The sequence below is a fragment of the Lithobates pipiens genome, unplaced genomic scaffold (assembly GCF_037356315.1).
Source record: "Lithobates pipiens isolate NorthernLeopardFrog02 unplaced genomic scaffold, aLitPip1_a1.2 Scaffold_8, whole genome shotgun sequence".
Classification (NCBI taxonomy): domain Eukaryota; kingdom Metazoa; phylum Chordata; class Amphibia; order Anura; family Ranidae; genus Lithobates; species Lithobates pipiens.
Window position 1 is genome coordinate 81,831,325 of NW_027507903.1, and position 20,817 is coordinate 81,852,141.

The following is a 20,817-nucleotide window of genomic DNA, read 5'->3' on the forward strand; positions in this document are numbered from 1 at the left end:
TTATTTAATGTCATTTTATTTCTCAGTCCTGGGAAAATACATGTCGGCTGTAAGAACACACTGTGACTCAGAGCCAAATATTGTATAATCAGTGGGAATTATGACTGACTTATTCCAGCTTGATAGTTAATCCACAATAACCTCCGAACTATTTAATAATAGAAATTGCTCTCATAAATCAGGGTTTGGTTTAATTTTTACTGGCACTAGCATTACTTTTCTTCCCTCAAGATCTGTTCACCATTTGCCCCCTAAACTGTCACGACCGAAATGGTTCACATTTCCCAGTGACTGCTGATGTCTACAAAACAGCATAGCTCCTCGGGGGCAAGAAAGGTAATTTTTTGGCTCTACATTTTTTATAGTGAAAACAGAAAAGCACCTTCTCTGGTTCATCGTTCACCCCTTCGCCTTTTTTTAATCCAGCGTATGAAAGGGGAGGCAGGGACAGTCTTGCTGGAGAAGAAAGAGCTAGATGATACTGGACATTTTTATATTTCTCAATTAAAGGGGCTGTAAAGGCAGAAGGTTTTTATCTTAATGCATTCTAGGCATTAAGATAAAAAAACCTCCTGTGTGTAGCAACCCCCCTCATACTTGCCTGAGCCCCATCTCTGTCTAACAATGTCCACAAGTCCCTTGGCTGCTCCATCCTAATTGGCTGAGACACGGCAGCAGCGCCATTGGTTCCCGCTGCTGTCAATTAAAGTATGTTAGCCAATCAGAAGACAGAGGGGGCGTGGGCAAACCAAAGCTCATGTCCGAATAGACACACTGAGCTGCAGCTTGGCTTGGGTGACCCCATACCAAGCTGCTTGCTGTGGGGGCCCTCGACATGAGGGAGGGCCAGGAGCAGCGAAGAGGGACCCAAGAAGAGGGGAATCCGGGCCACTCTGTGCAAATCTATTGCACAGAGCAGGTAAGTATAACATGTTTGTTATTTAAAAAAAAAATTGCCTTTATAATCACTTTAAAGGGGTTGTAAACCCTCAAGGTTTTTCACCTTAATGCATTCTATGCATTAGGGTGAAAAACTTTCTATGCTGCAGCTGCCACCCAGAGCCCCTCCTTTTACTTACCTGTACCCGATCTTTCCAGAGACTAGAACGAGCCTAGCAACTCCAGCTGCTGTCTTGGGTCCTCATTGGACAGATTGATAGCAGAAGGAACCATTGGCTCCCACTGTTGTCAATCAAATCCAGTGATGTGGGGGCCAAGTCCTGCTGTCTGTCAATGGACACTGCAGCATGACTCCGGAGCGCAAGGGTGTCTCCTTGAAATGCGGGTCTCCAAGGGGGCACTCGATGCGGGGAGGAGCCAGGAGTGCCGCTGGGGGACCCCAGAAGAGGTGGATCAGGGCCACTCTGTGCAAAACCCCTGCACAGAGGAGGTAAATATAACATGTTTGTTATTTAAAAAAATAAATAAATAAATAACCTTTACAACCCCTATAAAGACTGGAAGGATTTACCCCCTTAATGACCAGGCCATTTTTTTGCAAAACCACACTTCGGACCCTGTACCCAAATAAAAAATTTCTCCACAAATAGAGCTTTCATATGGTGGTATTTGATCACCTCTGTGTTTTTTATTATTTGCGCTCTAAACAAAAAATTACCGAAAATTTTGAAAACAATTATATATTTCTTTTCTGCTATAAAACATACCCAATAAAAATGTTTAAAAAATCGAATTTCTTCATCAATTTTAGGCCAATATATGCTACATATTTGTGGTAAAGAAAAAACGCCAATAAGCATATATTGATTGGTTTGTGAAAAAGTTGTAGCGTCTACAAAAAAGGCGATAGATTTATGTCATTTTTATTTATTTATTTTTTACTAGTAATGGCTGTGAACAGCGATTTTTATTGGGACTGTGACATTGCGGTGGACAGTTCGGACACCTTACTTTACATTGTTTACACTTTTCTGGGAACGAGTGACATTCTCACAGTGATCAGTGCTAATAATATGCACGGACATTGTACTAATGACACTGGCAGGGAAGGGGTTAACATCAGGGGCAATCAAGGGGTTAACTGGGTGTGTTTACTAAGACCCCTTTCACACGGGGGCGCTGTGGGCGTTAGCGGTAAAGAGCTGCTAGTTATAGCGATGCTTTTCGCCCACTAGCGGGCACTTTTAGTCCCCACTAGTGGCCGAAGTAAGGATTTATAGCGCCTGGGTTGCGATGCTGCTGAAGCGCATTGAAGGTGCTTTGATAGAGCTGCCCATTCATTTCAATGAGCAGGGGTGGTGGGGGAGTGTTGTATACACCGTCCCCCTACCCCCCAAAGATGCTGCATGAAGGACTTTTTTCCCCATCCTGCAAGCGCACCGCCCCAGTTTGAAAGCACCCGAGCTTTCACACTGGGGTGGCTTGAGAGGTGCTTTACAGGTGCCATTTTTAACGCTAAAACGCCTGAAAAGCGCCCCCCGGTTTGACTGTATGGGGGAGGGGCTGCTTTATCCACCTTTATGCTGTCTAAATATTTCTGGACCATATCACTTTTGAGCCATTGTGGATTTGGGGCTGAGTCACTACCACCCCCATTATGGACATGAGCTCCCCCATGCTCCTTTGTATACAGAGCTGAAGAAAGTATTTAATAAATTAGCCTTCTCTTTGTCCCCAGTCACCCACTCTAGATTATTTTGTAAAGGGCCTACATGCTCAGTCTTGACCTTTTTGCTATTAATATATTTGAAGATTTTTTTGGGGTTTGTCCTATTATCTTTTGCAATTTGTCTTTCGTTTTGAATTTTTGCATCGTTGATTTCCTTTTTACATATTCTGTTATATTCTTTGTAACATTAAGGCCTCATGCACACGGACGTTTTTACAGCCGCTTTTTTGAGCTTTTTTTGCAGCTTAAAAACGGCTGTCCATGTTAGTCTATGGCTTCATGCCCACCTAGACGTTTTTGAGCTGCAAATGGCATAGGCGTTTTTAAGCTGTAAAAAAAACCCAGGACCAGTGCGTTCCGTGGCGTGGAGCTAGAGCTGTAAAAACGCGAATCGCGGGAAAACGCGCAAAAACGCGCACAAACGCGCAAGAACGCGCATAAACGCGCAACATATTTTCTTTGTTTTCTGAGTCCTATAGCCAAGAGATGTGTTTCTTAAAAAAAGCTACTTAACACTAACGCTAAAAAACGCGCAAAAACGCGCAAAAACGTCAATGCAAAACGCGGTAAAAATCACGTTTTTAACAACAATTTTTCCAGGCATCGGAGCTAGCTTTGCAGCCAGTTTTTTTAAAACGTCCGTGTGCATGAGCACTTAAATGACACTAGTGTGCCTTAATTTTTTAAAAGCTCTTTTCTTATAGTTTATAGCTTTTATAGCTCCTTTAGTGTGGAGGGTCTTCTCAGTGCTGACAGTTTCCCCAGATTCAGAACCTGGGCTTCCAGGGAAACAATGTGCTTACATTTTGCACAGCAGTATTCGCCCTCGATCAGACGATCAGGGAATGCATACATGCCGCAAGATGTACACCGAGTCACACCTCCACAATCGCCGGGCATCGTTCCTATTAATTTAATGAGGATTAGAGATTATACCCAGTCCAAATTACAACTAGCTTCTTGACATTAATACTCAACAAGACAGTACACAGGTACTCGCAGACCAGCATGCACCCAAAATACACAAGTACTAACGATCCACATAGACAACACTCAGGTACCCACACTACACAGGTACAATGACCCCTGTTATAACCTCCCGTTTTAAGCTCCTGGTTTTAACTCACCACTTAGACCAGTTCCACTTGGACAGAGTTCCAGCACACTCAAAGATGAGCAGGCTCACAATGAGTTTGCCAAAATGTTATATAGGCCTCAAGCACCTGTGACCAATTAACCACTCCCCTTAATTAGCAGGCTGAAGGAAGCAAGGAAAAAAACAGTTTAAAAGGTGTCCCAAAAAAGGTGTTAAAAAGCTACAAGGAAAAGACACAAAAAGAACCTAAAAATGCAAAATGCAATATCGTCATCGGCCAGAGAAAAACCCACATCGATCGACCTCTATTCTGGACCCACAGGTGTGTTGGCAGACCCCAGCTTAAAGGGAGTTCTTCCACTTCCTGGGGTCCGTGGATGCGATTGGGCAGCTGTACAGCTGCCTGGTCACTTCTGTCTGGAAGCCCACATCAACATCTGTAGCATAGGGCTTAGAGCAGTGCTGCCCAACCTTTTGAAGAGCAAAGGCCATTTAAGCAACATGGACGAACATAGCACACTCTACTTTATGGGTCCTCCATTCTGATCTGCCCCGATGGAAGGAGATGGACCCCCTTCTGTTTTTTTTTTGTTTTTTTTTAGCAGATCAGATAGGCGGTAGGTGGGTGTAACTGAACACAAGTCCGTTTACATCTGCCGCTCCATAGTGGGTCAGATTGCGTCAGACCAATCGTGTATATGCGACCTAAGCCTGCTTTTGTACTGATGCACTGTGGTTTACCCACACCGTGGGTGCAGCGCAGTGCACCTGTGGCTTTCCTACGGGTTAGCTGAACTTTGCCATAGACTTCTATTATATTTTGCAGGTGTGGTGCACTTTCTGGAAACTCTCCAAACCCACAGGTAACAACAGAAGTCTATGGCATAGTGCAGTTAACCCTGCGGATCAGTTTGAAAGCAGCCCAGTAACAACTCCAGAACAGATATGCCATTATATACACTGATTTTAGTAATAAACTTACCTTTAATAACAGGCTTCCATTCAGTTATCACTGGCTGTTGCTGTCCCAGGTAGAGTACATTTGGTATCACTCTGCCTGTAACAGGAGCCTGTGCTATTCAGGAAGTGTAGGCTTACGTGGCTCTGCTCTGCAGCCACTTGCTTCCTCTACCGCCAGCTCTATTCACAACACTGATGCTCTGGAATGGCGGGTCAGCAACCCGCGATCTGGGCTTGCCAACCTGCCATCCTACAGCAGGAGGTCGTGGTCGTGGCCACAGGTTGGGCACCCCTGGCTTAGAGTATGTCAGTGGCAACAAATGTTACTAAAACTTTCTTTCTGAGGCATTGTCAATAGAAAAACAACACTGTAGCCTACACGTCTGTGGTTTGTGTTCTACAGGTATAATTGCCTTCTAATCTACAATATGAGATTCTAATTCCATGGATTTTAACCGCTTCCCGGCTGCCTCACACAGATATACTGTGGCAGAAGGGCACGTACAGGCAGATTACCCGCGATTGTCTCACAGTGAGAAAGAACGGGGAGATGCTAATGTAAACAAGCATCTCCCCATTCTGCCTAATGACACTGTCACTGATCAGCTCTCCCTGTAATAGGGACCGCTGATCAGTGACATCACTCCCTAGGACAAACTTAACACCTACAGCGCCACCTAGTGGTTTACCCATTCACTGCCAGTGACATTTTTACAGCAATTTTTTGGCATTGATTGCTGTATTAATGTCAGTGGTCCCAAAAATGTGTCAAAATTGTCTGATGTGTCTGCCATGATGTCGCAATCACGATAAAAAACGCTGATCGCTGCCATTACTAGTTAAATTATTAATAAAAATACCATAAAACTATCCCCTATTTTGTAGACGCTATAACTTTTGCGCAAACCAATCAATAAAGGCGTATTGTGAATTTTTTTTTTTTACCAAAAATATGTAGGAGGATACCTATCGGCATAAACTGAGGAAGAAAAAAGTCTGTTTTAATATTTTTTGGGGATATTTATTATAGCAAAAAGTAAAATAAAATTGCCTTTTTCAAAATTGTCACTATTTTTTTGTTTATAGCGCAATAAATAAAACCCGCAGAGGTGATCAAATACCGCCAAAAGAAAGCTCTATTTGTGGGAAAAAAAAGGACGTTTTGTTTGGGAGCCACGTCGCCTGACCGCGCAATTGTCAGTTAAAGCGACGCAGTGCCGAATCGCAAAAAGTGCTCTGGTCAGGAAGGGGGTAAATTCTTCCAGGGCTGAAGCGGTTAAGTAGTGGTAAATGTAGGGGTGTTCTTTTTCATATAACAAATTAGTATTTTTATTATTACCATAAAAATGACTGCACTTTATGATTCCGATCATGCCAATCTGTAGGCATTATCTAATCAGGATTTAATGTTTGCCTGTTCATATATGTTAAAAAAGTCAACAATTTCCATGGGGTGTACATATTTTTTCACATGTTTTTCTATGCAAGACATACATTTGTTATTTTAACCCAAAGCCAAATAACTTTGCTTACTTCAGTATTACTTTTAGAATGGCCTACTATGTGAGCGGCTGCACGATTTAGTTATTGGCTGGGTTTTGACGTGGCAGTCATTTTGATGTTCCCCTGGAGAGCTCTAAGTACAAGTAACACCTGTCAGCTTAAGGGAGTGCGAGAGTACAAAATTCTGTAACATTTCAGGTGTTTTCTGTGTTTGCTGTTGTCTGCTCTAAAAATATATTTTACGTACATGTTAGTCCAAGGGGCATTTTTAACGTGAAATTCCCATAGGTCTCAAATCTAAAATAACTTTTGTCTCTGCTGCATCACTGGTTGGAATAACTGAGCTGTAAACAACTTTTTACACTTCAACCTTTGAAAACTCTCTGGCTTTTACTTGTTTTGAATAGACAGAACTAAGCATGAAAGGATGGCTGTCTGATTTGATACCAACACAAAAAGCATTTGAGTGATAATAGAGCATTGCACATGCAGAGATTTCTGTGGGTGATTTTTGTCAGAACTGTCTTTAAAATGTTTATTAACACCCCCCCCCCCCCTCCCAAAAAAAATTGATTTCCTGGTCCCTTAAAGCAGATTAAACAGCACAGCGCAGTGCTTGTGCTGTGTAATCTACTCCCCTCTAAACTGTAAAAAAAAAAAAAAAAAAAAAAAAAAAAAAAAAAAAAAAATCCTCCTTGAACCTGCCACTTCCTGCATTACTTCTCTGTACTGACCACGAAAATCAGGGCTCCTGAACCCTGACCACCGTGGTCAGAGTGCATCCCTTCGTCGTACGCAGCCCTGCTTTGATCTCTCCCCCTCATTCCCTCCTCCCTCCCTGCCGCCTCTATTAGTACATATCGAAAAAGAAATATTGAATGGTCACTGGCAGCCCTCCAATATATTAAGGCAGAGCACACTGTATATATCTTTTCCAAAAACGAGCATTGTAACTAGCTATTTAGCGCTGTCTTTGGGCCGATCATGTGACTTGTGCCTGCTGTACAGCTCAGAGACAAGGCATCTGCAGTAGAGGCTGAGCGGCTATGTGATCTCACCGGCTGACGTCAGAGGGCCCCTCCTGCAGAAGCCAGCCATCGGAGCTGAAAAGTGGCCGCAGGTCATGTGACCTGCCTGAAGACAGCTCTAAATAGCTTTTTACAGTGCTAATTTTTGGAAAATATATATACAGTGTGCTCTGCCTTAATATATTGGAGCGGCTGCCAGTGACTACTAAGTGTGCATTAACAAACACTTTAAACAATATGTAAAACCAAAAACAAAACAAATCTATGGCTTAATAATCCATCCTTTAGATATGGTGGTTTTACTTTCACAGTTTTTTTTTTCTTTTTTCAGGCTTTCTTCCTCTTTAATTTTGCTTGATAATCCTGTAAATAACAAACTTTTACAGTTTATTTGTGCCTACACTTATTTATCCATTGTATCTATGGAAGGACCAGTGGTTGTCCTCCAGGCAGGACTTCATATATGCCTGCTTTTGTTCATTCCCATTAAATGGTGGAATGATGGGCTAACAGTTTACAATTACAAAATAAGGATGTTAGTGCTTTCTTTTTAGTTCACAGGAAGCAACATTGCTTTTCTGGCAAGATCAACAGGTTGTTTTCTGTACTTGCTAAACATGTTCTGAAAAAAAATACAATGAATACTACCACCATTTCTAAGGAGTGGCATACTGCAATATATTCAATTTTGGGTTTAGATATCTATTAAGCTACCAACAGCTGTGTAGTGCAAGGGACTGGCTGTTTCTTTAATAGTTTGGGTAGGTTCTCAAAATATATAGTTTTGGTAAATCTAAAGTTAATCGGACAAAGATTGTAATTCTCTGTGTGCTGAAGGCTCTGTAGATGGTAAACCACAGTACATAAGTGTTGTGGAAAGGGCTCTGCTTAGACACCCTTTCATTTAGATTCCTTATTCCTCCTGTACAAGAAGTAATATTATAGTGTAAAACAAACAATTTCTATAGGTGAGAAGGCAGTCCGCTCCTTCGGGTACAGAGCTCTCAGTGAAATATAATCAATCATTAACCTGCAGGAAGACTCTTATGTTTACGTTTCCTGCCCCCTGCTTTTGGCTATGAAGTGGCAGTTGGAGAAATATGATTTTTATAACTTACCTGTAAAATCCTTTTTCTTTTGAAGTACATCACGGGACACAGAGCCATAGTAATTACTATGTGGGTTATAGTCCACCTTCAGGTGCTGGACACTGGCACTCCCTAAACAGGAAGTTGCCTCCCTATATAACCCCTGCTGGGAGAATCTCAGTTTTGTAGCAAAGCAATACACGTGTATACTAGAAAGAGGAGCGGACCTCAATGTCCCGTGATGTACTTCAAAAGAAAATGATTTTACAGGTAAGCGGTTATAAAAATCCTATTTTCTTTAATCGTACATCTGGGGACACAGAGCATATAGTAATTATTATGTGGGATGTCCCAAAGCAATGCCAACTGAGGAGAGGGAGACACAACCAAAGTAGGGCACCATGAGATCAGAGGATTTATACTGTTGTCTGCCTTTTTACATCCACCAGATAAAATCTGGTAAATGTATGGATTGAAGACCAAGTTGCGGCCTTGCAGAATTGAGCCATGGAGGCTTGGTGATGCACTGCCCACAAAGCACTAACAGCCCTAGAGGAGTGTGCTTTGATTTGAGAGGGTAGAACTACCTCTTTAAACCATAAGCTTGAACGATTACTTGTCGAATCCATTTAGAAATAGAAGATTTCAATGCTGCCTGTCCTCTTTTAGGACATTCAGGCAACACGAACAAAACATCAGTTTTCCGAATCTGAGCAGTCGCCTTTAAGTAGACTTTGACTGCTCTCACCACATCAAGAGAATGTAAAAACCTGATATTACCTTTGGTAAAAAGTTAGGATGAGGACGCAATACTACCTTATCCTTGTGAACAATAAAAATATAGCTCTTTACAAGAAAGACCAGCCAATTCTGAAACCCTTCTTGCAGCAGATATGGTTACCAGAAAAAATAGTTTCCTTGTCAAAAAAAAGGACCAAGGGCATATGTTGTATCGGCCCCAAAAAGGCTGTTTTGTAATGCCAACAAAACTAAATTCAAGTCCCAAGGGTTCAGGGGTTACCTAACGGAGATTAAGCCATGTTACCCCCTGAATAAAGTTACGAACCAAAGAATGCAAAGCAAGTGGTCATTGAAATAATACCTATAAGGCCGAGCCCTGTCCTTAGAAAGCACTCAAGGCCAGCCTTATTTTCTCACAACCGCAGAAAGTCAAGGATTCTACCTGACCTATTTCTGACTCCATAATATATAATTATGGAGGCCGGCTCCCTTGCATTAACCAAGGTAGAAACTACTGAACCTGACAGCCCATGTTTCTTCAGAGTGTGGGTCTCAATAGCGTTTGTAAAGTAGGAGGGAACACCAGCCCGTTGCGAGAGAGCCGTGATGGTAGAGTTCATAGGTCCCCTACTGTCATATTTACTATTTCTGCATACCAAGATCCACAATAATCAACTAATTCCCTTCCTGCTTGATCCTGCAAAGAAGTCATGGCCGCAGGCAGAAAAGGAGGGAATGCATAAATCGGTGAGAACCGATTCCATGTGAATAGCAAGGCATCTGTTCCGCATGCTAGCGGATCCTTTGTTCTTGACACAGAGTTGTCGATTTCTTTGTTGAACCTGGATGCAAACAGATCTATGTCTGGGATCACCCATTTTTGACGGAAAGATATCGGGGTGAAAGACCCATTCTCCCAGGAACAACTGCTAGCGACTCATGTAGTCCACCTGCCAATTTTCTATTCCTAGAATGATGACTGCCGATAGGCAAAGTAAATTTTCTGCCCAAGATAGGATGCGATTCACCTTTCTCTGGGCCGCACAACTTCTTGTGCCCCCTTGGTGATCAATATAGGCCATTGCTGTGGCATTGTCTGATTGAATCCTGGCAGAACAATACCGTAAACTGAACAGTCATGCCCTCAGGACCAAGAGCTTTGCCTGAATTTCTAAAATGTTAATGGGCAAGGCCATTTCTGATCTGGGCCACTTCTCTTGGACAGTTTCCTCTTCCAGAACTGTTCCCCAACCTAAACAAAAAAGGTTAGCATATGCTGTTACCACTTCCCAGGTAACTGAAGGAAGGATTTTCCCCTTAGTAGATTTTTGGATATTAACCATAAACTGAGGCTCCAGCGCACCCAGCCTACAGCACCTGGTATTTCCAGGTGGTCTCTCTTCCAGGTACTAACCAGGCCCAACCCTGCTTAGCCTTCAAGATCAGACAAGATCGGGAGCTATCAGGGTGATGTGGCAGTAGGCTTTGGAGTCAGGCACATTGGGAATGTAGAGCTTGAACCCTTTGTTCCACGGCGATAGGATACGGTTTTGCAGCAGTCTCAAATGAAACTGAGCATAAGGAATGGCCTCAAATTAAGCCACCATCTTTCCCAGCAACCTTATGCAAAGTTGAATAGAAGAAATTCATCTTGCTTCGACCACCTAAATCTGTTTCTTTAGGGCGCTGATCTTTGCTTGAATATCCCTTTTCTGGGTGTACCTATGATTGGACCCAAGTATTTTAGCCTTCTTCATGGTTTTAAAGAAGATTTCTCCTAGGTTGAGAATCCGACCTAGATATTCCAGGAAGTTGAATGTGATGGCCATACTTTGGTCTAAGCGGGCTACCAACTGGTCAATCAAGAACAAGTCGACTAAGTAAGCCATAATCGCTTTACCTTTGGGCCCTTAATCTGGCTATAAGAGGGGCCAGAACCTTTGTAAACACTCAAGGTGCAGTAGCTGGACCAGAAAGCAGAGCTACACACTGAAAATGAAGATTTTCCAGATCTTACCAGTGAGCGAGGAAATAGGTATATGGAGGTATGCATCTTTGATGTCGATTGATGCCAGAAATTCTCCTCCGTGTAGGATGGAGATAACTGATTTGGATTGACTCTATATGAAAAAAGAGGGGTATTATTCAGGAATTTAATTTAGATTTTTGAGATCCAGAATGTCCATTTGGTTTTGGCACCGTGAAAAAGAGGTTTGAATCAAACCCCAACCTCTGTTCTTACATTGCAACCTCCATGCTCACTTTTTTCCTTTTTCTCTGGATCCTTAGAAACGTTTGATCTGAGAAAACGAGGAGACGGGAACTCTTGGAACTCCAGTTTGTACCCTGTAGCTATTGAGGAAGTCCCCCATTCATCTCAACACTCTCCCTGCCAGATCCTTGAGAACTGCAGAATTCCCCCGATTGAACCTGGCGGTGGAAGTCACCGTGACTGCCTGGATGCTGATGCCTCTGGCACAGGAGAAGGAGCTTTAAAACGAAAATACATTTACTCCTTTTCTTAGATGGCAAAAGGGCTGCTTTCCACTAGAATTTCTTTGGATGTATTATCCAAAACATCCCCAAATAGCTGTTTCACCGCAAAAAGGCTTCTTTCAAGGAGCTTAGCGAAGGGCGCAAGGCCTGAAAGATAAAATCTCTCATAGCAACTATTGCAAACATAAAGCTGCCTCCTGGGCCTGCTGAGCAGGATAACCTTGAACACCTGTTTAAACTGGTCTCTCAATGATTAAGCAATTACTGTTAGCGCATGCTGAGACACTCAATCTGCCAGAGAATTTTTTTTCCCCCCAATAGGAATTCCACCTTTTTATCCATTGGATCCCTAAGCATTTGAGCATTGTCTGCCAGACAAGTCAAAACATATTCACAGAGGTTATAGCACTATCAATTGCTGGTATACCGTAGTGAATTTCCTCCACCATAGGATAAAGTGTGAAAACTTTTTAGGAAGGAAAAAAAATGCTTATCTGGGTGATCCTCTCAGATACAAAAAAGCTTTTCCTTTCCAGCAATGAATGGACAGGAAAAGGCCTGCACAGCTTGAGGAGGCTTTAGTGAACCCACACACTCAGTTAAGGGTACATAAATGTGGAGCGATCATTCAGCAAGAAATTGCACCATAAATCTTAAGATTGAAACAGCTGATTCTTCCACATTTGACATCTCAAAAGAGGAGTCATCAACCTCACCACAGTCCCCTGAGGGAATTTCTCTTCTCCTGCCCCTAGTTCCTCAGTTTGAGGGTCCTGGGTAATAAGAGAACTTTTTCTTTTTAAATATAAAATAAACAGGGACTGCAGTGTTAAACAGTTGCAGACATTTCATGACCCTAATGCTCACTCTGACCAGCCACCCCCTTCTCAGGGGAGTATGCCATTTGTAAAGTAGGCTCTACAACCTCCCCTTCTGACCATAGCCCAATGCACAAAGCAGAGGTACTACCAGAAGAAATCACATCCACTGCTTGAGCAATAGTCCAGCCACAACCGCTGCTATTAATGCTTAGCCTGATGCAAATAGTAAATGTGGCAAATAGGAAATGCCTGTATCACAAAAACCTCTTTCGTGGTCTTCTTTGCTCTTATGTCTCTCCGACAATTTTGCAGCCAGCATAAATTGAGTTTTTCCTGTGTTGGAGGATGCCAACGCCGAGCTAAGCCCCTCCCCCACCGTGGCATCACACCCCCCTTTCTTTATTGAAAATAAGAGTTTTCCCACGCAAGCACGGGCCTCCGATCCAACGGGATCAGCTAAGGGAGGGATGGCGCAGCCGTGTAGGGGTGGTGAAAGAAAATGGCATTGCTGATCGTATTTAGTTCTCCCTTATACTCAGCCTCTTGAAGAGAGGAAGAGTTCAGCTCAGGTGGGGGTGTCTGGAGTAAGCAAAACCCCCCAAACTTACCAGAGGTCTGCTTGCTAGCCAGAGGAAAAAGTCTGCTGCTTCTGTGACACAGCGTGTCTCTAAGCAAAGCATGAGAAGGTACGTGCACCATACAGCCCCCAGTGGTGACACTTAGGCATGACAACATTTACTTTAAAGAAGACATTTCATAAGAAAATTGTAAAATTCCTTAGAAAAACTCCACTTACCTTTCCAGCTGCAGGGTTTTCTGTGGTAAAACCAACAGACCCAATCTTTACCCTTCACGGTGGTTTCCGTTAACAAACCTTCGGGAACCGAGGACCCCACAATCCTGGACCTGTAAAAAGCACCCCGCCAGTAAAACGTTATGGCTTTGATACGAAAAGTACTGGATCCCAGGGTCCAGCTCTCTAAAAAGAGAAGAGTTACAGGCAAAACCTTTCTTCGAATACCAGGCCCGAGTACCATTCAAAAGACACTTTGAATGGATCCGGCTGCATAGCTAGCCCCAGCAAGGCTTGCTCCAGAGGAGCTCAACACAGCATATCTTCACTTGTGACCAACACCTTAGACACTGGCGAAAAAACTGAGATACTCCCAGTAGCGAGAGGGGTTATATAGGGAGGCAACTTCCTGTTTAGGGTGTGCCAGTGTCCAACACCTGAAGGTGGACTATAACAAACATAGTAATTACTATGGCTCTGTGTCCTGTGATGTACAATTAAAGAAAAACCTATATATGAGGTCCAGCCTTGACTATAGACTTGTTAAATGAGGACTGGTCACTAGAATGCAACAATTTGGTGCCAAGGTAAGTAGGGGAGGATTTATTCAGTAAATAATGCCAGAAGTGAGGTGACATTACCATGATTGATTGAAGTTGAGCTTAGTTTTTAAACTAAGTCTGTCATATTTTGCTAGTATGCGATGCATACTAGCACATTATGGGGTTTATTGACTAAAAGGTAAATAGTCTGTGCTCTGCAAGTGCAGTTGCTCTAGATTTGAGGGGAACATGCAAGGAAAATAAAAAACTGCATTTTTGCTTAAACATGATTGGATGATAATAATCAGCAGCACTTCCCCTCAGATCTAGAGCAAATGCACTCACAATGCACAACATATTTGCCTTTAGTAAATCAACCTTCCTGACATTATCTTGCAGGGGCCCAATTTGTTTTTTTGGTTTACTACTACTTTAACATGACAGTAAAATTTATATTTTCAGTATACACTCATGAGGCTAATCGGTTATTTTTTCCCCCAACTGTTTCTAGATGCACATTGAAGCAGCAAAGATGCTTTCATTCACAGAGGAGGAGTTCATGAAAGCCCTGGACTGGGGAGTTTCTTAGACTGCAATTGTCATTGTTTGCAACGAGGCCGAAGGCTGTATGCATGTTTTGTAGTATATGCATCTCTAACACAAAATTTCAAGCTTTTTATTTATCTGCAAAATATGCATTTTTCCATTAGTGTAAAGAAGTTTATAATGTTTTTTTGCCTATAGAATTGTATGTTAAAATAAAAAAATTTTACTCGCTGTAATATCCTTTTCTTGGAGTCTATTGAGGGACAAAGGAAATCATATACTGTTGGGAGGTTTGGATACTGGCAAATAAAAAAAACAAAAACATGTAGGCCAACCCAAGGTAACCCCCTCATGCAAGCCTCAGTTTGTAGCAAGCAGTACCAGTGCCCTGAGGACACACAGCAGCCAGGACCCTGCCAGGGGAGGGAGCATTGGAAATCGGTTCCAACTGACTCTTTACCTTAGAAGGCCCTCCCTGGGGGAGGGAATACTAGGGATTAGCATTATTCGAGGATGCAGATTTTCCTAGATTAATAGACAGAATACCTTTATAGCATATGGTTCCCAAAGGCATGTTCCTTACTAAGACAGGAACCTGGGGAGAGTAAAGGCACAGCTCTAAATAGTAGCACAAGAGGGCATCTGTAGTGCAGATGGAATAGATGCCATCAAAAGCTAAAGGAGCTATTATGAGCATCCGAAACCCAAGGAGACCCGATACCAAGGAACCCAAATACAAAAGTGCTTCATGCCAAAGGCGTTAGCAGATCTTTGGCTTCTGGACCTACAGGCTGGTCTTTGAAAAGACATACTGCACCATGTGCAGTGAGTAACAAGGCCCACTGTGCAGCAAGACCTCAAGTACTTACACCTAGGTGATCTGAGGGTGGCTTTGGGTCACTGTAGTTGGGTAGTGGAACAGAACCAGAGACCAGAAATAAACTTGGTGCTTTAGGAGCAGGTAGTGTTGCTTTTCTTTAGGCTGAATGCCAGGAAAGAGAACGCTGCACTCCACCTAACAGATTACATGAGCACTCAGTCCCTCAGTCATAACTGTTCTTTACAATGATAAGATGTTGGTTGCATGAATTTTAAAAAGACGCCCAAAAAGTTACCAAGTGTAAAGTAGCTCCTAGTACTTCTGGCTAACTAGCTTTACTCACTAAGTGATCCTTCAGGGACAGGCACTCCACTTCCTCTAGAGGCTGTGCCACACCTCTAGATACAGAATGTGCCCTTTGGCTGAAAAAGCCACAATTCAGAATCCAGTGCCTAAAGGTCACATTTCCTGCTGGCCCTGCAATCTTCCAGTCCAGTGAGGTGTCTGGGTATGACTTCCAAAGTTGTTGCTGAGAATACACCTATCCATGTAGCTGTGTAGAAGCTAGCAGTGTTTTTGAGTAGTTAGTTCACCCAAAGTAAAATTCAGATATATGTGAATTCTGGTGGTCATTGTCTGGGTTCTGTATCCTTATGTGACTTAAACAGCTGAATATGATGCAAAATTATACTGGTCTTTAAGAGCCTGGTGTATATACAGTGGGGCAAAAAAGTATTTAGTCAGCCACCAATTGTGCAAGTTCTCCCACTTAAGATGAGAGAGGCCTGTAATTGTCGTCATAGGTATACCTCAACTATGAGAGACAAAATGTGGAAAAAAATCCAGACAATCACATTGTCTGATTTTTGAAAGAATTTATTTGCAAATTATGGTGGAAAATAAGTATTTGGTCACCTACAAACAAGCAAGCACCCTGTCCTCCACTCATTACCTGTATTAATGGCACATGTTTGAACTTATCAGTATAAAAGACACCTGTCCACAATCTAAAACAGTCACACTCCAAACTCCACTATGGTAAAGACCAAAGAGCTGTCGAAGGACACCAGAAACAAAATTGTAGACCTGCACCAGGCTGGGAAGACTGAATCTGCAATAGGCAAGCAGCTTGGTGTGAAGAAATCAACTGTGGGAGCAATAATTAGAAAATGGAAAACATGCTAGACCACTGATAATCTCCCTTGATCTGGGGCTCCACGCAAGATCTCAGCCTGTGGGGTCAAAATGATCATAAGAACGGTGAGCAAAATTCCCAGAACCACACAGGGGGACCTAGTAAATGACCTGCAGAGAGCTGGGACCAACATAACAAAGGCTACCATCAGTAACACACTACGCCACCAGGGACTCAGATGTTGCAGTGCCAGACGTGTCCCCCTGCTTAAGCCAGTACATGTCCGGGCCCGTCTGAGGTTTGCTAGAGAGCATTTGGATGATCCAGAAGAGGATTGATTTCAACTGACCATATGACATTCTCCCAAAGTAGAACTGTTTGGTAGAAACACAACTCGTGTTTGGAAGAGAGAGAATGCCGAGTTGCAACCAAAGAACACCATACCTACTGTGAAGCATGGGGGTGGCAACATCATGCTTTGGGGCCGTTTCTCTGCAAAGAGAACAGGACAACTGATCCATGTATGTGAAAGAATGAATGGGGCCATGTATCGTGAGATTTTGAGTGCAAACCTCCTCCCATCAGCAAGGGCATTGAAGATGAAACGTGGCTGGGTCTTTCAGCATGGCAATGATCCCAAACACACCGCCCAGGCAACGAAGGAGTGGCTTCGTAAGAAGCATTTCAAGGTCCTGGAGTGGCCTAGCCAGTCTCCAGATCTCAACCCCATAGAAAACCTTTGGAGGGAGTTGAAAGTCCGTGTTGCCCAGTGACAGCCCCAAAACATCACTGCTCTAGAGGAGATCTGCATGGAGGAATGGGCCAACATACCAGCAACAGTGTGTGAGAACCTTGTGAAGGCTTGCAGAAAAAGTTTGACCTCTGTCATTGCCAACAAAGGATATATAACAAAGTATTGAGATGAACTTTTGATATTGACAAAATACTTATTTTCCACTATAATTTGCAAATAAATTCTTTCAAAAATCAGACAGACAATGTGATTTGTTTCCACATTATGACTCTCATATTTGGGGTATACCTATGATGACAGTTAGAAGCATCTCTCGTCCTTTTAAGTGGGAGAACTTGCACAATTGGTGGCAGACTAAATACTTTTTTGCCCCACTGTATGCACTTTAGGAATTCATAAAGTAGTATCCTTTCCTTTCTGCTCATGTCAAACTCATAAGTTGTCCCCACAGAGAATTAAAGAATCTGGGACACTGAAAAAACTTTATTGGCAAGGAAACCTTATTTAATAGCAAACACCAACAAAAAGATGCAAATCTAACTGTATTCATATAACTTTTATAGAGTACATACAGTAGCTATAATACAAAACATCTTAATAGACTTAATATGCCCCTATCCTGTACATATAGAAAACTTGCATGGATCAAAACAAAAAGAGAAAGAACATACCGGTGTACACAAAAGGAGGGAAAACTGAAAATACCACCTTTTCAGGTGTAGTCTTATCCCAATAACAGCCCCACTCCCCCAGGCTTCCATATACGTCGTACATAAATAACTCTGCCAGAAGTGTCCCACTTATAACATCAATGGATGCTGCCAACTCTAACATGGTGGCGATACAATGCATTGCTAGCCAAATGCTGCTGAAGTTAAAATGGTAGAGGGGCAGACCCCGAAGATTCCCAAGTCTTCCCAGATGGCTTCTCAATGCTTTGAGCATATTTTCCTAACAATACACATAGCAGAGGAGCTGGTGTAAGGAGGAGGGTTTTGGATTCATGGAGAACTGGGCCAACTTTGCTTTTGGTTCCTGGCTCTAAAACAGAGATGTACTGCACCTAAACATGGAAAGTGTGGCTCTGCTGAGCGAAGTGGGGGGATGGCCAGAATTTTGACTGAACTTTTAAACATGGATGGGTGGCAATAAAGGCAGCTGATCGTGATCCCCTCCACATAAACAACCTCTTTTGCCTTAACCCTGCTGACAGAAGCCACCTCTTCAAAGCTATCACTAAATTTACACTGCAGATATGGGACACGGTCAAATACTCAGCGAACCTACAATTGCCCAGTAAGCCCCTTATGTTTCTTACTCATAATAATGCTTTTGTACCCGATTTCAATATCCTAACTCCTTAAAGGAATGGATACATAGGTTGCTTACCTATTACACAGACACAAGAATGGTACCAGAAATGGGAAACAACCAAATTCTACTCCTGGAATGTTCTGGCAGTAGAAACCAATTATAAAAAGTCTCTTTGGTACATGGTACTTTCTATAACTGCCCACTGGATGCCTAGATATCTACCATTATGTTTATGGGGATGTTGACAGATGGGAACTTTTCTCAATGGATGGTGGACGTTACCTATAATAAGACAGTTTGGGCTACAAGTTTTTCAACTGATCTCCAAGCTTAGACTCCTCAATCTCCTTTTTGTCCCAGCATGCTCTACTAAATCTTAAACCGCCTAGCCTTTTTCAAAATTTGCTTTAATATGTTCTCCTTCATGTTTTGACAGAGGCAAAAAAAATCTATTGCAAAATCCTTAAAATCACAAATTCTCCCCTAAAAAAACAAAAACAAAAAAAAACAGCAACTCCGTTATGTTAGATGAGAAAATTGAGGCCAAACAATGTCAAAATGAATACATTTCCGACCATCTGGCAACCCTGGAGCTCTAAATTTCTCCCTAATGGCTTCAACTGGAGCTTCCTTGAACTCTAGTCGGGGAGGTCCCCTCCCTCCTTTTTTTCCTCTCTTGCCTCTCCCCTCTTCCTTTTCATTCCCTCCTCCATCGACTTTGCCCAAACCACCTCTGCCTCTGCCCTCTCTTGTTATGAATAATGACCTCTTTTATATATTTCCATCAGCAATAGGTCCATTACATAACTTGTACATCTTTTTAAACAACCCTAAGGCCCCTTTCACATGTGCGTTCTGTCTGTCCATTTGTCTATTGGCAGATGAAAAATAGACAATTAATTTCTAAGGACAAAACGGATGTAAACGAATGATTATTCGTTTACATTTGCATTCATTCAGTTCCATTTTTTTTAAATGGAACAGCCAACGTCCTGATCTATTTGAAATGGAACAGAGCAGATGTAAATGGATGTGGTCCATTTTTAAATCTGTTTTAAATATGTTCCGTCTATGTCTGTTTTTAGGCAAGAAACATTTTGTTTATACAACTGTCACCTCTGATTGGTTTTTGCAGCAACTGAAACAGCCCTCCAGCTGTTGCGAAACTACAAGTCCCACGAGGCATTGCAGGGCTGAAAGTTACAAGCATGATTCCCACAGGCAGAGGCATGATGGGACTTGTAGTTTTGCAAAAGCTGAAGGGCCTCCAGTTTGAGAACCCTGATAGACGGATGTAAACTGAACTATAGTGAAAACTAATGTAAACGTAACTGAACTAAAGATGGATGTGCAAACCGATGTTGACTAATTTAGTATCATGAAGACTGAGAAGAATTACGTTTACGTTTATTATGTGTAGTAGCCTTTAAAAAATCTAAACAAATACATATTAAACATTTTATTGGACATTACATCTGCAGGAAGCTATAGCTAATGGTCCACACATAAAATGTTTATTCAAGAACTATACATCCATAAATTAAATCAAATAGCACGTGGTTGATACAGCAATAGATTGCCATCTGGTGGCAGAAAAGTGAAGAACCCAAAATGTAGAACTGTAGGCAAAACTTTTTTTTCCCCATTTTGGATAGAGTAAGTGAAGGCTATAACCCGTCAGATAGTTTTTTTGCCATCTGTGTCCCATTGAGGAGATTTACCCTCAATTCCTGTCCCATAGCCAAACCATGAAATCCCTGCAAATGATAGAAATCCCTTAGGGCCCCCTAGATCACTAGAACTAGTGTCCTCATTGGAAGAATTCACCTCTATTACTAATCTGGGGACAACCCATCCAAAATTGAAAAAAAAACAAAAAAAACACGCTCCTAATTATACTTTAATTTATGAATCCCAGCCTTCATCCGCAAACATGTCTGCACCTCTCTTCTGAAAAGTCTTGCGAAACTCTTCATCGAACATATTGAGATCTTCTTCACCTTTAAATATTCCCTGAAATTCATAAGACAAAAGTTAATAAGTTAATGCTGAACTCCGGGATAAGCATATATTGTCTAAAAACAAGAGAGAGTCATGTATATTATTATTTGAATCTTGGTGTGGTTTGTGTATTTCTTCCAGATCAGTATAGTAATCCAGTGTGAAAACTTTGCCTTTCTGCAAGAACATTCTGTAATAAAGAACGGTCACTGCAGCTCTCTCTCCTTGTATAGGGTGACTGGTCTTGTATACACCCCCCCCCCCCCCCGAGCGGGCGTCATTTTGAAGCGTGACATGTTGGGTATCAATTTCCTCTGCGTAACATTATCTTTTACAATATAAAAAAAAATTGGGCTAACTTTACAATTGTCTTATTTTTTTTTATTAAAAAAAAAGTGTATTTTTTCCCCAAAAAAGTGCGCTTGTAAGACCGCTGCGCAAATATGGTGCGACAGAAAGTATTGCAACGACCGCCATTTTATTCTCTAGGGTGTTAGAAAAAATAAAAGTATAATGTTTGGGGGTTCTACGTAATTTTCTAGCAACAAAA

At 42.1% G+C, this 20,817-nt stretch overlaps 2 protein-coding genes and 1 pseudogene across 3 annotated transcripts in view; 1 reads left to right on the forward strand and 2 right to left on the reverse strand.

The window, feature by feature from the left end:
- Nucleotides 1–14,474, forward strand: part of TEX9 (testis expressed 9) — a 138,528-nt gene extending 124,054 nt beyond the window's left edge. For both annotated transcript variants that reach the window (XM_077473878.1, XM_077473879.1), the window contains one exon: nt 14,209–14,474. In XM_077473878.1, the coding sequence (XP_077330004.1) occupies nt 14,209–14,286 (78 nt within the window). In that variant the 3' untranslated portion in view covers nt 14,287–14,474. The remainder of the gene's footprint in view (nt 1–14,208) is intronic.
- Nucleotides 10,411–10,529, reverse strand: LOC143965301 (5S ribosomal RNA; annotated as a pseudogene).
- A 2,955-nt stretch (nt 14,475–17,429) lies between the features above and the next one.
- MNS1 (meiosis specific nuclear structural 1) overlaps nt 17,430–20,817 on the reverse strand; it is a 61,478-nt gene continuing 58,090 nt past the window's right edge. The window contains exon 10 of the mRNA XM_077472854.1: nt 17,430–20,279. Coding sequence (XP_077328980.1) covers nt 20,172–20,279 — 108 coding nt within the window. The 3' untranslated portion in view covers nt 17,430–20,171. The remainder of the gene's footprint in view (nt 20,280–20,817) is intronic.